Source organism: Halichoeres trimaculatus, unplaced genomic scaffold, assembly GCF_033239565.1.
Source record: "Halichoeres trimaculatus isolate MK-OKI-2021-1 unplaced genomic scaffold, fHalTri1.1 fHalTri1_scaffold_16, whole genome shotgun sequence".
NCBI classification, from domain to species: domain Eukaryota; kingdom Metazoa; phylum Chordata; class Actinopteri; order Labriformes; family Labridae; genus Halichoeres; species Halichoeres trimaculatus.
This window is the reverse complement of record NW_027437194.1, coordinates 21,917,956-21,940,419: the sequence shown is the minus strand read 5'-3', so window position 1 is coordinate 21,940,419 and position 22,464 is coordinate 21,917,956. Positions and strand designations below refer to the sequence as shown.

The window sequence follows — 22,464 nt, the reverse complement described above, 5'->3', positions numbered from 1 at the left end:
AAACAAATAAAGTTTAATGCCAAGAAACGTATTAGTTATTTTTTCTTGTTTCAGTCAAGACTATTTTAAGAGTCACAAATTTAGCTGCTACCAATGTTAGCTTAGCTTGTACAGATTGGTTATCACTTAGCTAGGCTAATACTCACGTCGCGTCCAATGTGACATTGGCAAGGAAAGATGGTCTTAGGAAGGAATCCTGCCTGTTACTGGGACAAAGACAGGAATGGGGTCAAACTGGTCCCCGTCGCTCTCCCCCCTCGCTGAGCCTGTCACCCTGCTCTGCCATCCCCTCCCCTCCCCCATCACCCCTCGATGGGACAGTGGAGCTCTATGCCTGAATTTAGAGGTGGGGGGAACGTAAACTAGTTCAAATTTCACAAGTTTACGAAAGCTAACATTTGGGTGAGCCACATCATACTTTAACCTTAAATTCTCTGAAACCACACACACACACACACACACACACACACACACACACACACAAACACACACACACACACACACACACACACACACACACACACACACACACACACACACACACACACACACACACACACACACACACACACAAGCTTGGCCAGCACAGACTCTTCCCGGCTTGTTAAAACTTTAAAGGAGGATGCTAAAGTGCTTCAGGTGTTGCTGTGGTTACAGTGAATGCTAATTTCCTGTGTGGCAGAATAATGAGGAGTTTGTTGTAAACCCTGAAGAGACAGCTGAATGGAGCCTGTAGCCTCAGTGTAACCGCTGACTGTGAATGTATTTTAGGTTGTATTGGTAAGTAAAGAGAAAGGCATGTAGCGCAGTGTTTTTCCCAAAGGTGGACTGTGGATTATTGTTCAGTATGTAGTGAAAACAAACTGTGCCTCAGGGCCTTTGTGCTAAGCTAGCCTTGTAACTTACTGTTGGAGCTAATGCTGCCAACATCTTCCAGTGCCATTTACATTAAAACCTCCAGAGATGTTGTATCTGTGTGTAAGATCCACACACACTCACAAATACAATAGAGAAGGTAAAAACAAGAGAAATGAATAGGATATAAGAAGTTTTCCATGCTCGCATGGACTCTGTGTGAGAGCAGTGTAGAGGAAATGCCTCTGTGATGCCCAGGATTTCCCTGACATTAGTGCAGGCATGGCTGGGCCACACATCAAAGTCTGGGTGGGAAATGAGCAGAGAGCCATGAAAACGGCTTTTCATCAGGGGAACTAATTTTCTACCACTCCTGTAAATGTAAGCCAGAAGTGGTTCATGTGTTAAAAAACATTCACTCCATTCAGGCACTGAACTGAGGCCAGGCTTTTAGTTTTTTTTAACATTTTTTTCTTTAGGCTGCCTGGCCCTCATTCTTAAACATTGAGTACACATTAAAAGCTAAAATGAGCTAAACCACAAACTTTCAGAGCAGTAGCATATACTTGAACATAAGAAAGACTTTTTCTATCATTCCATAAACAGATCAGTCAGTTTTACCGGAGAAAACCAAGACAACAGGTCCTTAAACAAGGTTAAAGGCATGCTAACATGTTGCCTGTTTAACATCAAGTGAAGCATCTTTGCATGCTAGAATGCTGTCAAACAGCTATTATTTTAACCATGAATTGATGTGTTTGCATGCAAATGTATCACAGCGAGTTTAAATCTAACACAGGTAAGGAAAAAAACTCTTTATTTGTCAACTATCGAAAGCACAGGAGGTCACTGATTCTATCAGAGGCTTAAAACCAGTGAAAGGGTTTATTAAGGGTCAGTAAAACAGTTTCCTCTCAGAACTCAGATGGTACCTAACCTTGACTCTAACCCTACAGTCGGTAGGTGTAGTATCTGAAGGTCTGTGTGAAGACAAGCCTCTAAAGGTCAAATAGCGAGCAGCTATGCGGTGTCTCATCACATTTTCCCGCTTAGCTCTAAGCCGGTGACATTTGAGTGGTTAACAGTTGATGAGTGATGATCTTTGACCAGAACGAGGGCTAATCAGGACCTGAAGTCCTCTTGAGAGGTTGTTTTGTTTGTCTTTTTGTTGTCTGGCATTTGAAAAATTCTGTTGTTTGCTTTAGATTTTAGGCTTAGCCATTCTCCTCCAGGAGCTGTTCTCAGTTTTTAAGCATGTGGCTGAAGTTTGGACGAATAATAATAAAAAAATGGCTTCTGTCCACGCTCTGTGACAGTTAATCATTTTGAGGGATAAAAACAAATTCCTAGAAGACATCTGTAGAAGTCGTAGTTCATCCCCACTTGGAAGAGGGAAAGGAAATCTGTTTGAGTTATTATAATCAATACTGAAGCTAACCTGAGGCTGTTTTTCTATCACAGTAAATGGACGTCCAACACCGTGCACTTCAGACCGTCTGCTCCCCATGATGGACAGCAGGGATCAGAGCCTCAAACAGCAGACACAGGTCATCTATAGTGTTCATGTTAAACCCTTCAAACATCATTTGGTGGTTCTGTTTCAGACTTTTTAAATGCTTTACGCTCTTTTCCACTTTTCACTATAGATTGGGCATGAAGACATCCAGCTCACTGTGAGTGGAGTGACGAGCGACAGCACAGGGACTGATGGTAGTTTATGGGACGCAGCAGACTCAGAGGATCCACTTCCTGCAGCTGACACTCCTCTACTGCTTCCAGAGGACCCCCACCCTCTATCCTCACCTTTCCCCCTCTTTTTCTCTCCTGCGGATCAGGCCCTTTCTAGGCTCACCCGTCCCACCTTTTCTGAGTCGACCAATCAGAGGGAACTTCCTCCCATGGACACTTGTGACCCGAAGTATGGAAAGGAAATGATAGTGCTTTTGTTTCTATGTTTTAGCCTGAATGAAATTAAGATTTAAAGATTTGAGGGAGCATTGGTCAACAGCCAACCAAATGGATCATGAAATCATGTCTTTTGAAGGAAATGTCATGATATTGTAACTTGAAATAGGATAAGTCATGTTATTGTGCCTTTTTACAGGCTTTTATATTATATGGCACAGTATAACTTTTTTGTTTCCCGAAAGAAGTCAGTCTCAGACTCATGTCTTACACCTACATATCTGCCTTTCCAGCTCTCTGAACCAAAGTAGACCCTTCATTTTTCACACTACAGGAAGTCACTCTGATAATCATCTTCTGCCTCTATGTTCTGTAATAATTTCTCATTGTACATTTTCTAATTATTTTACATGTATAACTGATCCTTTCCCACTCCTCTAACAGTCTTGTGTCTCTGGAGCTTGAGGAGGACAGCCCCGAGCCAAAGCCTCTGCTTTTGCCGCTCTTGTCAGAAGATGAAGCTGAAAAGAAAACTTGTTGTCCCTCTGCAGACCTCACTTGTACTCGCACTCAGTCTGCCTCCTCAGCGTGTGAATCCCCCACTACAGTAAGAGAGCTCTCATGCTTTCTACGATACTTTCACTTCTGCTTATTTCATGAGAACAGTTTCTGCGCTGAAGTTTCCTCATGTTCTGAGTGTCCTCTTTTACTTCCTAGGATGTGGGTGACCTTGGGATTCGACTGCGTTCATATTCCTACTCATCCCCAAAAATCACTTTGCGTCCTGCTCGTTTTCATCGAGACAACCATCCTGCAGATATGAGCCCTGGTCAGTATCTCAGGATCATTTCACCTCCTTATAGAGTCAGGACTCTAAACTTATGCTTTCAGTTACTAACACTGACTGCTTGGTGTGTCACCAGTGGGGAAGTCTCTCAAGTTAATCTTCACTTTCAGTTTTACTCCAGCTTTACTGGAGGAAGCCACTGTAGCACAGGAAACAACTCTGACACCTACAGACAGAAATACATTTAAAAAATCTGCAGACAGGTCAAAAGATCAGGTAAATCTGAATTGAAACAAATAAAATATGTGAAAAGTAAACAGATTGAAATTAATCTGAATTTTCCCGCTACATGAGTCCGTCATTTCACTGACTCTTTTCCTGCAGCTGACTGAAGGCAGTTTGTAGTTTGTAGTTGATGTGTGAGCGGCCTCTGTCCACTGTGCTTTGTAGATGCCGTTCTCCACAGCCACAGCCGACCTCTCCTTCAGGCCCTCTCTCTGTCTAAATCTCTGTCTCTACTCCACCTGGGGAGTAAGTACCGGACACGTGCAGCCGCCGCTTTGCTTCAAACCCAGCATGGCTGACATAACGCTCTCAGTGTCTCTGTTTCTGTCTTTGTGGGAGGGAGTAGTGAAAATGTGGCCACTTCTGTCTGTTTGCATGTGAGTGTGTGTATGTGTGTGTGTTCGTGGCTCCCTGTCCTTGCTATAATCTGAATGTTACTGAGAGTGGACAGAGAATCACATGATGTACATTCGCAGCCTCTCTGAAAGATGAAGTGTGTCTCTGTGTGGATTTTCATTTTATAAGTCTCGTCTTTGAACCTACTCTTTCTGAATCTACAGGTGAGTTGTTCTCACTTGCTTCTGTACAGGTCTGGCTCAAACAGTGACAGCTTCTCTAGCATGAAAAAACACTCTGCAAGCTTTTCCATGTTGTGTTGTAAGAAACAGATGTTTGATGCTCGCTGTGAAACAGAAAAACTTACCATGTTTTGAATGTTTTCTAACTCCTCTCAGTGTTTATCATCTTCAGCTCTTTGTGCAGGTTTCATACAGATTTTGAATGGTATAGAGGTCTGTGGCGTTTTTTAACTTCTGCTTATTGTTTCTGTTCTCAGAGCAAAGACCCTCCATGATATCAGAGCAGTCCAACGATAAAAGGTATTTTTGCTCTTTTATTTAAATCAAAACCAGTCAGACTCTGATTAAGATGGTATTATTTTAATGTTGTATTCTTATTGTAATATTATAGATACTATATTATCTATACTATATCTATATTATCTATACTATATCTACTATATTATTATTATACTATACTATATAATATTATAGAACTATTATGATAATAATTTTATGCTACATTTAATTTGTTATAATGTTTAAGACTTTTACTCATTCTTGATCTAATTCAGAGGGAGGCTGATTCCACTTTAGGGAGATGGTTTGTCTTTGATGAAAAAATAAATCAACTTTTGGTAAATATTTGGTTTTAAAAACTATGACTCCATGCATATTTGTTTAAATCCAGTAACATGTTTTTGATAGACTTTCAATTATCCATTGATTCAAGAATCATAAAAATACATACATGGGTTATACATCAGAATGCTGAACAAATGTATTAGACCACCTTTTGTGTAAATTAAGAAACTTTCCAAATTCATTTTTTTTTTGTCTCAGTGCATTCCCTGTGCTTTGCTCTTTTTATTCCCAGACTCAAACTAGCGCGCTGGAATTCTCTGAAACATCAGAAATGAAATAACAATTTTAAACTATCACAAAAACACATTTTTTTCCCTGTTTAATAATGACAGTAAATAAGTGTTAAGTGGCAATCAAAGAATAATGATGTGCTTAAATTTTTCCTGCTTTCTTTTAAAAAAAGTTCATTTGAATATTCATGGGTAACAACAATTATTATATTTCAGTGTTAAAAATGTCAATTTGGTTAAAGATCTTGCACATACTGGTGGAATAACCATCACAGAAACAAACAAAAAAAAAATTAGATTATCAGATATCTATGATTAATTCAGAGGCAAATGCCTTACACTGGCTGGCAGTGTAATAAATGTGTTAAACACTCTGTACGTTCCTCCTTTCATACACTATATCTGGGTTGTATCAGAAATTGAGCAGCAGAAATATAAATTTGATATGCCGTTAATGAAAAAGACAAATGTGACATCTGCATTATGGGCTGATCAGCTGATGTGGATTATTTCACAATAGTCCAGATTAATTAGTGGACAGATGACTGGGTTTGTCTTCATATTGAATATCTGTGGCCTGCTTTAGGGTGTTAGAAAAAATGGGACTCAGAGGTCTGTTGGGTCATGATGAGGTGAGGTCTTGATCTGCTAAATTCAAACTTCTGCCACACATCACTTATTTTTTGGTACAATTTCAATAAATCTTTAATTTACTATCAGTCCTCCTTCAGTATTCTGATGCACACATGCAAACTCTGATCTGAGAGAAAAACCCAGGACTAAAGGAATAAGAGCTGCAGTTCTGCTTTGACCAGCTTCAACCTTTGCTTTCAACATGCTTTAATTTCTGTTAGCGCTCAGCTGATACAAAATCCTTTAACTTGTCCTGCCAACAGCCATAGATCTTCTCCTCTCGTGGTAGAAAGCTGGCAGGTTAGAGGTTAAAGTCACATAACATCTCAGCATCTCAGTACATGTTGCCGTTTCATGGTCAATGAAAAAAGAAAACTTAAATATTCAGGGCCTGGATTTCTCTTTGTGGCTTCTCTTCAGCACTGAAGTGGTCATGTGTGTCCATGTGTGCGTCACTCTCTACAGGGACATTAGTTTCCATAAGCGAGCTCAGTCAGCCGATGATGATGATGATGATGATAATGATGAAGGCAGCCTGGAGCTGGCAGAGTCGCTCCAACATCTCACCCTGTCAGAGTTTCTCAAAGAGTATGTAGAGCGTCAGAGCTCCATGAACCGTCGGCTGGAAACTAACTCTAACAAAACTTTCAGCACACCTGCAAAAAAAACAAACATCACCTAAAGTCACTGTTAAGTCTGTCTTTCTCACATCGTAAGCTGATCTTCTTCTCTCTGGCTTCCTTTGATGGACTTGTCTCTTTTTTTCCCCTTCTACCCATATCCCATCAAACCCTTTTCCTGTCCTCTCCTCTGTCTGACACGGCTCCTGGTCATGTCTTTGTCACCGCTCAAGGATGTTGAGAATGAACAGTTTCAGTTGCTTTTCTCTCAGCTGTTTCACTAAATCTCCACACAGTGCAGTGAATGATGAGTTGTTTACTTGTTTGGAGGCACATGAGAGTCTGAACTAACCATTAACTTAAGTTGTGAATCACCTTCATGTCTGTTGTCTGAGAAATATTCTGAAGCTTCTTCCTGCGCCTGTCACACCTGTATTTGTCATAAACTCACCTGAAGAAGAGACAGCATGACTCAAAAGACTAACGTGTCTGACAGCCAACAGCTTAACTGCCTGAGTTATAAAACACAAAAGCACAAATGGCTCTAACTTTATTGTCTTCTGCAGAATTGAAGAGGAGGAGTTGGATAGATACACCATCCCGACGAAGGTGGAGTCAGAGAAGTACAAAGTGATTCGCACGTTCAGTTTTCTGAAGAGCAGGATGTCCAGTACGCGCAACAAGACCAAGGTAAACAGCCCACGGCTGGGAATTAAACATACAATTATCAAAACAACAGCAAATCATTTTTCTGGGGGTGAGGACACCCAGGTTTGGTGTATCTGTCTTTCTGCTCTCTGGGAGAACAAACCAGGAAACACGTCTGAGGAAAGTCCAGAGTGACAGAGTTACAGACCAAACACGGTGTCCAGCCTCTTTCCTTTAATGATTAATCCTCAGGGTTGAGTCAGCACGGTCACTGGAAGTCCTGCCCGACCTGTGTCTGTTATTTATGCTCCATTTCCTCTTCTTTGGACTTTCTTGCGGTTCGGGTGAAGGCGGGGTTTCCTTCCAGGCTCATTTATCTGCTTACAGTTTGGAGCGTTCACACAGTAAATGGACTGAAGCACAAACCCTGGTTAATAGGAAATGAATGAAGAGCTGCTCTGTTAGCAGCTGTTTGTTGTTTTCATCCATGTCTCTGGCTTGGTTTTCTAAGGGGAAAGGGAAGGACAGACAGCCAAATGGACATCGCTTCAACACCGGAGCCTGTTTAGGCCTGACTGTGTGTGTGGTGTGTGACAAACCGGCCTCTGGAAAGGACCTGCTGCACTGTGCCAGTAAGTTAGAGGCATCATTTCTTTGCACCAGATCGAACCAGCTGTTTCTGAAAATATCCTTCTCCCCAGGTTGCACTGCGATGGTGCATAAAAGCTGTAAGGACTCTCTGCCTCCATGTTTGAAGGTGAGTTTCATCTTTCAGTGTTGGATAAAAAAGGTTTTAAGTGCTCGTCTCCGCTCCAGCCTGTCCTCGTGTCTATTGTTTAGACACTGAAACCGGCTCTCTCATTTGTATTACTTAGAAACTTCAGGATAAGTATGCAGTCCCCATGGTGAAGAACAGGACAGCATCTCTTCCACAGAGTGAGTTTATACAACAGTCCTCTCCTCTCGCTCCTCTTTTGTTTTTTCTTTGTCAGGTTTCAAAGAGGCCACGGCCGAACTTTTAGATACTGTGTTCAATCCAAACTAAACTCCACAGGTTTGACATCAGCTCAATCCTGCACACGTTGCACATCAGTATTCACATATGACCACTGCAACGACTCAATGTCAACAGATGTCAGTTTCTTTGGGCTGATACAGATTATTAACATGAAAATGAGTCTTAAACGTAAAGTTTGGGACTATTACCAACCCCCAAAAAACAACAACACCCCCTTTAGGAAGCAGACATGCTCCTTTACAGGACTATGGATGTTGGTTGTGGAAGTGAGGACAACATGACAACATAACTAGTTTTTTTTTTTTTTTTTAAGTTATGTGTGGGTTCAGGATCAGATTTGCCCTACTTACTTCTTTGACATTATTATAATTATTATTGTAATTATTATTATTATTATTATTATTATTATTATTATTATTATTATTATTATTATTATTATTATTATTATTATTATTATTATTATTAACAACAACAACAACATCAATACTAATAATACTAAAAATACTACTACTACTACTACTACTACTACCAATGATAATAACAACAACAACAACAACAACAACAATAATAATAATAATTATTATTATTAGCAGGTTTACTTTGAAGGTGTTTGACTAGGAGCCAGCTGAGTTAATAGAGTGTGGGGATGATGTGATCTCATGTGTGTCGGAACACTTTAAGTAATTTTAAGTAATCCAGACGGGTAGTGATGAAGGTGTGTAGAAGTGTCTCTGGCGTAGTGTGACTGAGGGAGGGGTGAAGTCTACATATTTTTTCCTGGTGGAAAAATGCAGTTTTACTTATGTTTTTGATGAATGTGCAGAAATAGAGGGTGGAGACTAATGTTCCGCCAAGATTTTAGGCAGTAGAAACAGATGGAGTTGTGAAACCTGGAATTTCAGTCGTGAGACCTTTTGCAGTGTAGCTGGGGATGCCATGAGCAGAGCTTCTGGTTTATCCTGATGGAGTTATTAGCAGTTGCTGGTCACCCAGTCATTGATGTCATGTAAGCAGTACAGTCAGGTTGGGTGGTAGAAGGAGTCAAAAGGCTTTGTGTGGGTGAAGAGTTGTGTATAGTTAGCGTAACAGGGAAAGTTGAGTCCATGCTTTGGAACTATCTGTCCTAGGGCAAGAATTTAGAGTATAAAAAGAAGTGGTCTAAGAACTGAACCTTGGGGGACACCTTGGGTGAGGATGGAGAGTGGTGACCAGAAGTTGCCAATAGAATCAAGTTGTTGTCATGCAGTGAGGTTAGACTTGGACCAGAAAAGCCGTGCTTTGCTAGCAGAGCAGCCTATGTGCGTTGGTTGCATTAAGTCATGCAGCCTGTCATTACTCCAGTTTGTGAACCTGGCACATCATAGTATGAATGACTGTATGTTGGTGTAAGTGTCTTCTTCACGGAGAAAACAGAGAGTGGGGCTCAACTTCTGTATGAATTCATAAAAGCACACCTTAATTTTCAAAAACACATGTTCCTGCTGCCTTATTTCTGTTTTTTTTTTTCACCACAGATTTCACAGTGAGAGACAGTCCGCCTCGGCCTGTGACCCCCGTCTCCACCTCTCCACCTGTTGTGACCCCGAAGGAGAGGAAAGACACCACGGCCCAGCCCAACACACTCTCTGGGAGCTTCCCAAACAGCGACAGGTCGTAACCCCTTCAAACTTCAAAGATTAAAAAATGGTTGGTCAGATATCAGGTTAAATAAAACCTGAACTTGTCTTTCTCTGCAAACAGCTGGCTTAGTGAAAGCCCAGAAAAACAGTCTGACATCTCCAGGGCCATCAGTCGATCAGAGGAGCTTCTGCCAATTCCAGCATCCTCCACGTCCACAGACTCATCCATAGGAGAAGGTATCTGATGAATAATGGATATTATTATGATTCAAACAATCCTAAAATGAAAAGTCCTCATAGTAAAAGGATATGTCTCTATGTCTTTACAATTGAATTTTTGTCCTGAAGAGCAGGTCACTGAGTTTATGAGGTTCTTTAAAGGCGGTAGGCTCAGAGATGGAAACTGAGGAACAGAAAGAAAGAAAGACAGAAAGAAAGACAAATGTCAAGGAGCTGCTGACTGGGTATCTCCATCCTGTCGGATGTAAAACAGGAAATGGAAAAGGTTGAAGAACAGAGTGACTGTGGTAAAAACAGAACTAGAAGGAGAGTGGAGTCGTAATCCTGCTGACTGATCTGTGATCATCACATGAAAGTCATCAACCTTTATTTATGACAACTGAATTGGGTCATTTAGAAAAGAAAGCAAAAGGCAGACAAACAAGAAAAAACAAAACAAAAAGAGGATTGACCAAAGGTTACTGAAATCCTGAATGAGCTCAAATAGATAAAAGTGATGAATCATTTAGGTCTTCAGGAGAGAGTGTTTGGCAGGTTTGTAATAAACTTTCTAAATCTGTCTTGACTTCAAGGAAATCCAGTAGTTTGTTTCAAGAGAGCAGAATTGAAAAAAAAACAGCCACAAGGGAAGTCAAGGAACAGGTAAAACTGGAAGATTTGAGGGAGACCAGCCAAGCTCAGTGGCAAACTCAACAGGATGTTATTCACATTGAAGACCTCCATAATCAGCTGCAGGGACAGGGAAGATTTAGATGGGTGAAAATGATGAGTCACACCTGTCTGTCCTTTTGTATCCACAGACTGTGTTGATGCATACACCCACAGCAACATGTCGGCTGATGCTGTGGATTACGAGGCCGAGTCGTGGAGTCTGACAGTGGAGCACAAGTTCTGCAAAAAGCACGACAAACGAACAGTGAAGAGGCAGGATGTGATCTTTGGTGAGCAGCTGTCAGAGTGGAGAAAGAAAGCCTCTGGGATGTGTGGGATTCTCCCTCTGACTGTATTTCATGTTAAACCTCCTGAGATTGAGTTACATGTGTAGCTCTCCAGTCTGATTGAGTCCATGTTTTTAAGTGGCGTGACCAATGTGACTTTCTAACACAGAGCTGATGCAGACCGAGCTCCACCACCTGCAGACTCTCCACATCATGGCCGAGGTTTTCAGGCGAGGTATGAAGGAGGAGGTGCAGCTGGATACGGACGCGGTGGAGCGGGTCTTCCCCTGCCTGGACCAGCTGCTTCTCTTTCATCACGCTTTTTTCGCCGCAATGAAAGAGCGGCGGCACTGCTCAGCTCAGCCTCAGGGACACAGGAACTACCTCATCCAGAGAATAGGAGACGTCCTGCTCCAACAGGTCAGCTGGTCCTGAAGGACGACAGTGTCAAAGATAAAGCATCGCTAACACCTGACAGTGTGTTTGTTTCTGCAGTTTTCAGATGAGAACAGTGAGAAAATGAAGCAGGTGTACGGAGATTTCTGCAGTCGTCACAATGAAGCAGTCAGCTTTTTCAAAGAGCTGCAGCAGCACAACAAGAGATTTCAGAACTTCATCAAGGTACCTCAAAGATTTTTAAACCTGGTCCACATTTTATTAGAGTTTTGTGCAATTATGACTAACAAGTCCAGAAAGTTTGAAGGTTGCCCAAGAATTTACTAAACAGTAAAGGGACAGGAAGTCTCATGAACGCTTATCTGTGTGATATCTAAGAGCATCCCGTAGAAAATGTTGGTCTTCTAAGAGGCTCAGGTTTTAGTTATAGCTGTTTGTGTCTGAAGCAGCTCTTCTTTTCACCCAGCAAAAGATCCATTACTCCATTTAGTGAGACCTGTGAAAGAAAGAGGTTTCACTTCAGATGTTGGAGTTGATGTTCTGCCTTTGCCTCAACCTGTTGATGCAGTTGTGTTTGTGTGTGATGCTACCACACTTAATAACTGTAAAAGAGGCTTCACCTAAAACATGGGACTTTCTAGTTTTACCTTCTTCTAGTTTTGCTAGTGTCTGTGGTCAAAGCTATCAAACCTTGTTAAACAGAGATGCGTGACTTTACATTTGGGCATTGGTTGTAAATCACCTCTTCTGCAGAAAAACTGAAATCTTATCAAGTGTTTTTGTCTTATTTGAAGTAAAAATTGTCTTTAAATAACTTGAAACAAGACATTTTCTGGACTGGTCAGGTGAATGTGGCTCATTTTATTTCTAAAAATTTTTTTTTACTGAAACTAAGACAAAAACTCTTGAAAAATTTCAAATGTTCAGAATCCAAATGTCTCCCCAACAACATTTCCACAGTAACTCATCAGGCTCTGTTTCCTGTTTTTGGAAGGTAACTTGGAAAGCGTGGGATGTTTTTGATTCAAAAAGTCTCAACAATGACGCAGAGCTCTGTTTCTGTAGCTGTCTTTGTATTTAAGACAAACAGTCTAAATTTGAAAGCCTGTCAGTGGAAGAAAGGGAGTAGTTGACTGGGAACAGTTAGCGTCTGTCTTTTCAGCCTGTCTCTTTACTACCAGGTCATTTTTAACTTTATCTTGAAGCAGCTAGACTCCTAACTTTTCAGCTGGATACACTCCAGCTCGGATTTAAGCCTCCTTTTTGGAAGTTTTGGCATTAACTTTTCATGTTTCTTTTTCAAGCAACAAGGCAACAATTCTTTGGTTAAACGGAGAGAGATCCCAGAATGCATCCTGTTGGTAACCCAAAGGATCACAAAGTACCCAGTGTTGTTGGAGAGACTTCTTCAGTACACTCAAGGTTTGTCATTCACCGCCCTCTGCTGGTCGCACGGTGCAGCTGTGAAAATATGAAAGTAAAACTGTCTTTCCTCTTGACTCTTCAGAGGAGACGGAGGAGCACGCAGACATTTCCAAAGCTCTGGCCCAGATTCGAGAAGTGATAGCTGCAGTGGACCTGAGCGTCAGCGAGTATGAGCGGCATCAGAGGTTACAGGAAGTGTGGAGTCGCATGGAGAACCGCAGCGCCGCCAAGCTGAAGAACGGCCACATGTTCCGCAAGCAGGATATGATGAGGCCAGGACAAACTTTGAAGCACCAGGGCCTGCTGCTGTGGAAAACAGCAACAGGTCGCCTAAAAGGTGACACAGGTGTTATAGATACATATTATGATTGTGTATATGATGTAAATGAGCAATCAAACTATGTTCTTCTTCTTTTCTTCCTTTCCTTAGACGTCCTGGCGCTCCTTCTCACAGATGCATTCATCTTCCTGCAGGAAAAAGACCAGAAGTTCACGTTTGCTGCTGTGGTACGCACACATCTATTACCTTGCACCTCATTATGAGTTTTTTCTTTTTCATCTTGGGTTTCTGATCACACCTCCCTCGTTTTTCTGCTGTGTATCAGGACCAGAAGCCTCCGGTCATCGCTCTGCAGAAGTTAATTGTGCGCGAAGTGGCGAATGAAGAGAGAGGCATGTTTTTGATCAGCGCGTCGGCTGCAGGGCCTGAAATGTACGAGGTCCACACGGCATCCAAAGAGGAGAGAAACACCTGGATGAGGCTGATTAGAGAGGCCGTGGAGAGGTGTGTTTATGTCTGGGCTTATTGAAAAAAATAAAATATTCAGATTTAACGCTTTAGGCAGCAACTGACCTTCAGCTGATCTGCTTAGCTGTCCTGAAGAAGAAGAGGAATACACAAGTGAGTCTGAGGAGGAGAAGAGAGCAGCTGAGGCCCGGGTTCAAAAGATCCACAGGTTCCAAGGTATTAAAAATCCTCTGAAATGATTTTTTTTATCTCTTAGTGTACTTTAAACCTTTTATTTTTTGGATACTTAATCTCTGACCCTTGTGGCTTCCTGTACCAGAGAGTCTGCTGAGCCATGACCAGCAGATCTGCTCCAGCCTGGAGGAGAAGCTGCAGATCTTCACTAATCTCTCTGCTCTGGGCGGGAGGATGGACTCCTCGCTGGTTGGACCACATCTGCTCATCCAGCCGCGGTTGGAGGAGGCGCCGCAGGCCGCCGTGTTTCTGGATGCAGCTTTAAAAGAGGGTGAGAAAGTTTGACAGCATGCAGACTTTGGCTGATTATTGACAAAGACTGTTTTATTGTTTTAATGAGGTTTCTGTAGAAAATCCTCACAGTGTTCTGACACTCAGGTGAGCTGTTACTGTCTCACAGGTAACTGTTTTTTTTTTCTTTTTTGAAGTTATTTTTGAGGCTCTTTGTGCCTATATGGGTACATATTCAGAAAAAAGGAAGACACAGAAAGTAAAACTGGGCTTGACACACTGTAAAACACTATATACATAAATATAAAATAATAAAAGCAGGAAATGCTTGATACATGAGGGGTTTAGAGTTACCACGGCAAAAAAAAACCTAAACTGGAAGAAATGATGACTAAAATCAACCTAGGAGAACGTCAAACTTTACAGAAACAGCTTCTGACGTAGCTTCCTCTGTGCTTTAAACATGCTTCATAAATAAAGACCTCACTCTCTCTCTAGAAATGCTGGCCAAGGGTTTAGTAAATAAAGGTGAAGTAATGAGCAGTTTCTATTTTGAGTGAGAAAGTTAGCTTCTACTTTAAAGAAACTTTTTTGCATTACATTTTTTAGGTAACAATTTACCTAGTGGTAAGACTTCTGGCTAAATGTTTTGTTTTTTTCCTGAAACAAAACTGAAAGAAGCAAAAAAGACCCAAGTGAAAGAAAATAAGTGAAACTAGAGTAGTTACATTTCCTTGCAGCAAATGTGTTGAAATGCTGACTCTTTTTCTCATATGACATTATCAGGTCTGTGTGGTTTCCATGGTGATGAAACATCTTCATTCATTTCAATGGGAAAAAAACTGTTAAAAGTGTTGAATGTTATAAAAAGTGAAAGTAATAGAAATGTGAAAAATTCAAGGAAACTTCTCCTCAGCTTGCTGAATTTTTAAAACATTGAACGGTGAAAATCCAACAAAACTTTAAGGCTGTGAAAAGTGCCAAAAAATAAAGAAGATTCCTGAAAATCTCCATCAGTGGTTGGAATAACAAAAATACAGTTATGAGTAAATGACCGTACACTGACTGATGGACTCATTTCACACTCGTGCCCTTTTTATTTCCCAGCTGAGAACCTGAGAGCCGCTCTGACATCTAAAGCCTGTTCTCCATCAAGGCTGGACCCCGACACAGACTTCCTGTTCCCTGCCGGCTCCGATGCACCTGAGCAGCTCAGCTCAGATTCAGAAACCTCACCTGAAAACCCTGAAAGCAGTGAAGAGAGTCTGACTGAGCTTCGATGTGCAGCTCCTCTGCAGAAAACTGACACAAACATCATCCACTCAAAGGTACAGCTCATAAAAACTCCTGGTTTACTTCACTGTGTATGAAGATTGTGACTTTAAAAGGTGTTAAATACTGTCAATTCAGCACAGGTTATAAGAGGGAGATTTCAGCAGTGTTGTAGGTTAACACATGGCCTTTAAGGGGACACTGAAGTTGCATGAAATCAGCTTCAAATTCGAGTTCTCCTTTAAAATATAACAGGAAATTATTTTGACTTTCCTGTGAGTGGGAGGTGAAATGTTAAACTGAGATTTACACTGAAAGCTCCCCAGCCTTCTTACTCTTGCATGTTCTGTGTGATTTTGTGTATTTACAGGTTGTTCAAAGTGTCCAAAGCCTGACACGGTTACTTTACAGTCTGCAGGTGAGTCATTCAATATGCAGCTACTTATAATCACAGTCTTCTATGCTGTCCCAGTATCTCACCAGCAGAGGGGGCAAAAACACACACTGTACCAAAGAAAATCTCTGAAAGCTCCCTGTGTACATTTCTGAGTGCTCTGCATCCTGTCTTACATCTGAAGCTGAAAATATCTATTTTAGCAGCAGTGATGTTGAGATGGGATCATTTTATCATGTAAAGATTTGTTGTTTTCCTGTGAATTAAAACATCAGATCACCTCGTGAAACCCCATCTGTAGTTGTGTCCTGCTTTGCTTTCACCTGATGCACAGGTGGGTTCAATAGTTGGTAACACCGTGCATTTCATAAACTCTCTTCTAGGCCGCAGTGACCCTCCAGGACAGCTGCTACGAGGTCCAGAGGCTCCTCCTCCAGGAGTCCGGCCGCCCCTCTCCCCGCACCCCTCGACAACACCTCCCCAGCATCCGTGTCAACTCCCTCCAGGAGCAGGAAAAGCAGCGCAACCTAGAGAAGAGGAAGGAGGAGGTAGCATCCACACGACGGCTCCAGAAGCACCTGTGCCAGGAGAAGGAGCGCTGGGAGAGGGAGTGCCAGGCCAGGGAGAGCCAGCAGGGGGAGCAGGAGAGCCGGCTGGAGGAGCGGGAGAGGCAGTGCCGCCTGGATGCAGAGAGGCTGAAGCGGGAGAGGGAGGAGTTGGAGGAGCAGCTGGAGGAGTACCAACAGAACCTAGAACGGCTCAGGGAGGGTCAGAGGACTGTGGAGAGGGAGCGGGAGAAGCTGGAGAACCAGGAGAAGCTGCTGCAGACCTGGAGGCACGGCCGGCAGGGGAGTCTGCCGTCTGTGGTCCCTCACATGGTCATCCCTCTGGACCGCACGCAGGTAAAGTTTAACCTGTGTCAGGATCATAAAATATCCTCTGGGCCCAAATCTAAATTTATCTGACATAATTCTGACTGTGGAAATCCTAAAACTAGGTTTCAAACTTTCAGTCAGGATTAGAAGAACAGTAAAGGTGACTCCAGTGGAGAGTTAAATTCACTCAGGGAGCACAGCCCTCCGCCAAGCATACTGTGATTGTCACCAATACTTAAGTCCTACTTTAATGTTATACTCCCTTTCAGCAGACTGTCTGATACAATTTGGTGTTAGTTGCAGGTTTGTACGATAATTTGTTACCTGACAGTGTTGAAAATTATGATGACCCAGTACATATTTCATATCCAGGATTTTAGTATCCAGAATATTGCCAGGATCTGGATTGTAATTTTACATCTGTCAGAAATTATGGTGACCTTGTCTTTTATTGTTTTGCAATGCAATCTGACTATTTATCATGGAGTTATATACACATATGGTGAAAACAGCCCTATCTCACAATGATAAAAAATCCTTAAAAAAAACGGTGATCCAGATCACCTCTAAAATTTAATCACTCATTTTTTATCCCAATTTGAACATTTCTTGAAAATTCCATCAAGATTTGTTTGTTACTTTTTGAGTTATGTTGTTCACAGACAAGCAGATAGACAAACTCTTAAAAACATAACCTCCTTGGTGGAAATAATAAAATCACTGTAGGATTTGGGACAGTTGTTCATGGGGGTCAGAGACAGATGGGATGTGGAACGCTGGCTCACGCTCATGAATTCATCTTTTCCTTTATTCTCAGGACTCGTCCTCGAGCCAATCTAGCAACCATGCAGGTAACGGCTCCGTGTTTGTGAATGAAGCCGCCTTATCCAGCACCAGCGTCAACAACCGCCACATCAACCACAAAAAAAATGATCCCAGTGCACACAACTGTCTCAATACCCTGCTGGCCAGATCCAACAGCAGACAGCCACCTGCCAAGAGCCCCAACAGTCAGCACTCAGACCCACACCCACAGGGCTGGGGGACCGGGACAGGATACCTGTACGGCTCCTCAGGTCAACTGGGGCTGCAGCATGAGACCACAGGTTAGGATTATCTTTGAGTTTAGTCTAATCTGTACCTAAGAAAGCTTCATGAAAACTTCAAGTGAAGTTTGGGTCAATGGGGGAAATTTCACTTCCTGATGTTTCCTGCTCTGATGGAGGCTTTAATTCAGATAGAAGGTGACCACGGCCAGGTGTCAAAACTATTCTGTCACATAATAAATAAGAACTGAGTGAATTTTTTATTTACCTTTGGAATCAGCTGAAAATGACTTGAGATTACTATCAAACACTACAAGACCTTATAAAAACTACCAACAGAACAAACAGACAAAATATTAAGTTCAGCTAAGATTAACATATTGAGGCTGTTAAATAATTACCTGCTGTCATTGATCAACTTATCATCACAAACACATCACAAGCACTTACTGTCTGATGAAACATTTTTGCTCAGTGAAATCTGAAGGAAAACTTTATCGGAGGCTTCATTTCTGTGTATTCTTGTTTTTGAATAACTTCGTATTAAAGAAGTGTATATATATACACTACCAGTCAAAAGTTTGGACAAACCTGCTCATTCAATGTTTTTCTAAATTTGTTTTTTAATAATTTCATCATTGACGACATTAGATCTATGAAGCCAGATATATTGAATCATGTAGCAAAGAAAAAAGTGTTGAATAACTATAAATATGTTTTATACTTGAGGTTCCTTATAGCTGCCACCATTTACTTTGATAACAGCTGCAAACTCTTGGTCATCTCTCAGTGAGCTTCGTGAGGGAGTCACCTGAAATGGTTTTTACTTCACAGGTTTGGTTTTGAACAGTTGAGACAAAATGTAATGTGTATTAAATCCTGTTTGAGCAGCTAATCATTTCACACAGAGATAAACAATGATGGTGCAGTGTTGTGATGGCTGTGAGATGTGTTGGGGCATAATGAAAGTGAGACTAACGGTGAAAGTGTGTGAGAGTTGACAGCCTTGCTTTATGTGCACATCCCTTTGGGACTCAGTCTCTAGTGGCGACTCAGGGAACTGCATTTTCTCTGCATGGCTCTATTTTCAGCCCCGTTCAGAGAGAATAATTGTGTTTACTGTACCCACTTAGATCTCAGCCAAGGCTTCATTGGAGACACCTGGTCGTCAACTGCAGGTGGAGCTGACCCGTATCCAGTACTGCCACACACAAGTGACCCTCAGCTGGACCTCAGCGCTCTGGTTTCCTTAGAGACTGTGAACACAGGAGATGAGGGCAGCGAGGAAACCATAGTGTATTTATGAGTGTTGAGAAGTTTCGGACTCTAAAGAACAGCTAACTCAGCTCTTAAGAAAAGAGAAAGACTTTCAGGCTGGCCTCAGAAAGCTTTTCTCTATCTCACTGTCTTTGTCATGCTTTTCTTTTTATCCAGTCGAGATATGTTTGTGATCTTTTGTCTCTTTTACTAAAGTGTTAAGTTGCTGGAGACAGAGAAACAAAAAGAAACTTTGCTTGTTTCAGTGTCATGCACCTTAGCCTGAGGAACCTCTGGGTCATTAATATGTCCTTATTTTTCTTCAGTTTGTGTGTGTGAGTGTGTGTCCTCTTCTCATTTTTGGCTGTCCCTCTGTGCCTCCTTTCTTTCCCTTGGTCCCTGATGATTTATGTTTATTTATATATTTTTTTACTGAGTAAAAGAACTAGCATGCTGTCATTCTAAGCAAACATCAGACTGTTCTCTCTCTCATGGGAACTTTTCTGTGCTGGGACATAAACTTCCTCTCCCTCCTGACCTTATTTACTCAAAGTCTTTTCCTCTGTTTTGTAGCTGTTGACAGAAAACAAGCCAGTCCAGTTTGCCCTCTGAAGCCACGTTCAATCATGAGTTTCTGAGAGATCTCTTTGGAATATTTTCACAAGCGTTTAGTGTGCGGTGTAGAGGATTGTGAAATTAATAATCAACCAGAACCATCTGTATGTCTGAGGTCTTCCATAATTTATGAATTGTTAAAGATCTGAAAGTATTTCACTTTGTAGCTGGCAAGCTAATGCTTTGCTTGAGAGATAAAAACTGACAGCTGTGCAACAATTCATGATCCCCCAGAGGTTAAATCTAAAAAATTTTACACTCTCATGACTCTCGTTTATTAACATGAAAAGGTGAAAATACCCATCTGCAACATTTGTTCTTGAAAAAATAGCTGAAGATAAATTTAGCTTCTGCCGTTGTTTGTGCTATGTGCTAAATTAGCCAACACTAGCATGCTAACATCCACAGAAAACAAGTCCTGTGATCTCAGGCAACATCGATCCTTCTGAAAATCGCACGCTGGGTCAGGCTATCCAATCAGCGGACTGGACCATTTTACTCTTTGGTTTAAGGATGTTCTCTCCCTTTAAGATGTGAGACCAAAACATGGCACCAAAGAAAAGGACAGCACAGACTGAAAAAAAAGCCCACAAACAAAAGACCCGCTTCTTGCACTGTTTCACATGCAACTTATAACCAACGACAGTCCCAGGGTATTTATTAGATTCAACATACTATTCAGACGTCTGACCTTTTATTACAGGGTCTAAAATCAGTGAGCATATATTTGGTTTCTGACATGTTTAGCCAAAGTTATGACTCCTTACAACGCTCTATGAAGTGATAAATGACCGGGCCATGGCTGGACTTCTCTTCCTGAAGTGGAATTCAAATAATCATCTTCATATTTTATTATTGTCAATTAATTGTCAATCTCTGTGTCCTCTTTCTATTCCTACCACAACTTGAAAAATCTATGTGTTGTATATTTTTTATCTCAAATTGACACTTTTTTGTGTAAAGAGGTCCCTGTGCCAATGTGTTTCAAGTGTTAGCAGATAAATTAATCTAAATTTGAACAAAACAAAGCAGTGACAGAATTTTGATGTAATTTTTGTCACGTGTATATTCTGTTTGTTTCTGCTTTATTTATTTATTCCAATACAAAGGAGCTTCTGTGTTTCCAGTGCTTTGTGTAGAGTTGTGTTATCCGTTTTGTGGCTGTGTAATCATATTGATCCTCGTATTGATAAAAGTGCTTTTATTGAACTTAAAACATTGCCTTGGGTTTCTTTGGGTTATTACTGCTCAGTGAAGTTGTTGGTAGATTTCCAGATGTTGTTTGTAGTATGACTGAGAGAACCCAGACCCTGAACACCAAGCAAAACCAGTAGTGTGTCCCAAATCGCATACTTCCATACTGTGTACTCAAAATTTTCAAATTGAGTGTACTAAGCATACTACATACTCACTGGCTTAGTGCGCAAATTTTGAGGGTGTAGTGCTGTCCCAAATCGCATACTGCTGAGCGCCATACTTACCGGGAATGATGACATGATGTCGACCTCTTCTTCTTCTACATCTAATTGTGACAGTTCCCGCCAAACACCGCCCCTATTTGCCAGCGAATTTTCAAAGCCTTTTCAGTAGTATATTAAACACAGCTAATAACATGATCAGCAGTGTAGAGTTTATTAATAGGGGTTGGTGCAGCTGACTGAAGCTACCGAGAGAGCTACGCGGGGCACTGCGGCAGTTAAAATACATCCACAAATTAAATGTTTGAGTGGTGCTTCTGGTCATGTACTCACTGTGCAGGGTCTAACCCGCTTGTTATTATATTTACCTGGTTCACTGGGTAATGCTAGGGCCCCGGTAACTGTTAGCCCAATGAGCTTTAGCATTCCAGATAGCTGTTAGCTCAACTAGCATCAGCACAGCCCAGTGTTTCTCAACCCTGGTCCTGGGGACCCCTGCCCTGCATGTTTTAGATGTTACCCCACTCCAGCACACCTGATTGGTGTGTTGGAGTCGGTAACATCTAAAACATGCAGGGCACGGGGTCCTCCAGGACCAGGATTGAGAAACACTGGCATAGCCTATCATTCTCAGAACAAAACAAACAAAAACAAGTTACACCACATACACAACGTCAACAGCTGATGGTGATTGGTGGAAACAACACGTGTAAAAAAACGACATCAATAAGTTACATTTATACATTGCTGCCAGAGGAGGAAATGAGTGCATTGAGTGTCCACAGCTGCATACTCAAAATCCGGGCTGATTTGAGTACATCATCCTGGTACTTTTGCATACTCATTTCTTCGCATACTATGCATACTGTTTTTCATTTTGACGCAGTATACTCAAAACTTTGAGTATTTGAGTATGGAAGTATGCGATTTGGGACGCACTACAGGATTCCAGCTTCAAAGGTTCAGGCTCTGTAGATCCTGCTAATCTAAACATCTAAGCATCTAAACACGCTATCTCACATGTTTTTCTTAATGAATTTAAAATTCTATTGATTTGTTCCCATGTCCATTGTAGGCACTATATAGATGTCCAAGGAGATGTCACCATTTCTAAAGCATGTATTGAGGCATTTTAACCACTAGAGGGCAGCATACGCTCTGTTAGATTAACAAGATTGCTCTGTCATACGTTGACTTGATAGCTGAATTGTTGAATTTGCTCTTGTATTGTGTATAAGTTATTATTTTCTCACCCCAGGGTGTGTCTCTCCTGGAGAAGAGATCTAAAAACAGACTTTTCAAATACTGGTTCTTGCGAGTCCATCCTAACCCTGCAGAGACCTTTCACCATCTCACGTCACCACTAATTAGACCACGACCTGCAAGCTGCCGCAACATGCACCCGTGATTAACTTGTTGATTTGAGGTTTTTGGAATTGTTTTAAGATGTCTCATCATAAGATCTGTTTGCTGTTAACTTTGAATGTGATTAACTGTAGTCAGCTGGTTAGGCTCATCTTTCTCTTGTCTATAGACATCTGAGACAGGACTGTCTCGAGGCACAAATCTTGGG

At 41.5% G+C, this 22,464-nt stretch overlaps 1 protein-coding gene across 1 annotated transcript in view; it reads left to right on the top strand.

Annotated features, from left to right (window-relative positions):
• arhgef28a (Rho guanine nucleotide exchange factor (GEF) 28a) overlaps positions 1 to 20,633 on the top strand; it is a 39,591-nt gene extending 18,958 nt beyond the window's left edge. Inside the window, 27 exon segments of the mRNA XM_074690559.1 lie at positions 2,317 to 2,402; positions 2,502 to 2,773; positions 3,205 to 3,367; positions 3,478 to 3,589; positions 3,998 to 4,078; positions 4,668 to 4,710; positions 6,363 to 6,485; positions 7,084 to 7,207; positions 7,677 to 7,797; positions 7,867 to 7,922; positions 8,041 to 8,101; positions 9,698 to 9,833; positions 9,924 to 10,039; positions 10,843 to 10,983; positions 11,150 to 11,400; positions 11,476 to 11,601; positions 12,681 to 12,798; positions 12,884 to 13,138; positions 13,232 to 13,308; positions 13,407 to 13,585; positions 13,674 to 13,765; positions 13,869 to 14,054; positions 15,122 to 15,342; positions 15,657 to 15,704; positions 16,064 to 16,582; positions 17,373 to 17,661; positions 18,735 to 20,633. Coding sequence (XP_074546660.1) covers positions 2,317 to 2,402; positions 2,502 to 2,773; positions 3,205 to 3,367; positions 3,478 to 3,589; positions 3,998 to 4,078; positions 4,668 to 4,710; positions 6,363 to 6,485; positions 7,084 to 7,207; positions 7,677 to 7,797; positions 7,867 to 7,922; positions 8,041 to 8,101; positions 9,698 to 9,833; positions 9,924 to 10,039; positions 10,843 to 10,983; positions 11,150 to 11,400; positions 11,476 to 11,601; positions 12,681 to 12,798; positions 12,884 to 13,138; positions 13,232 to 13,308; positions 13,407 to 13,585; positions 13,674 to 13,765; positions 13,869 to 14,054; positions 15,122 to 15,342; positions 15,657 to 15,704; positions 16,064 to 16,582; positions 17,373 to 17,661; positions 18,735 to 18,907 — 4,169 coding nt within the window. The 3' untranslated portion in view covers positions 18,908 to 20,633.
• The last annotated feature ends 1,831 nt before the right edge of the window (positions 20,634 to 22,464 follow it).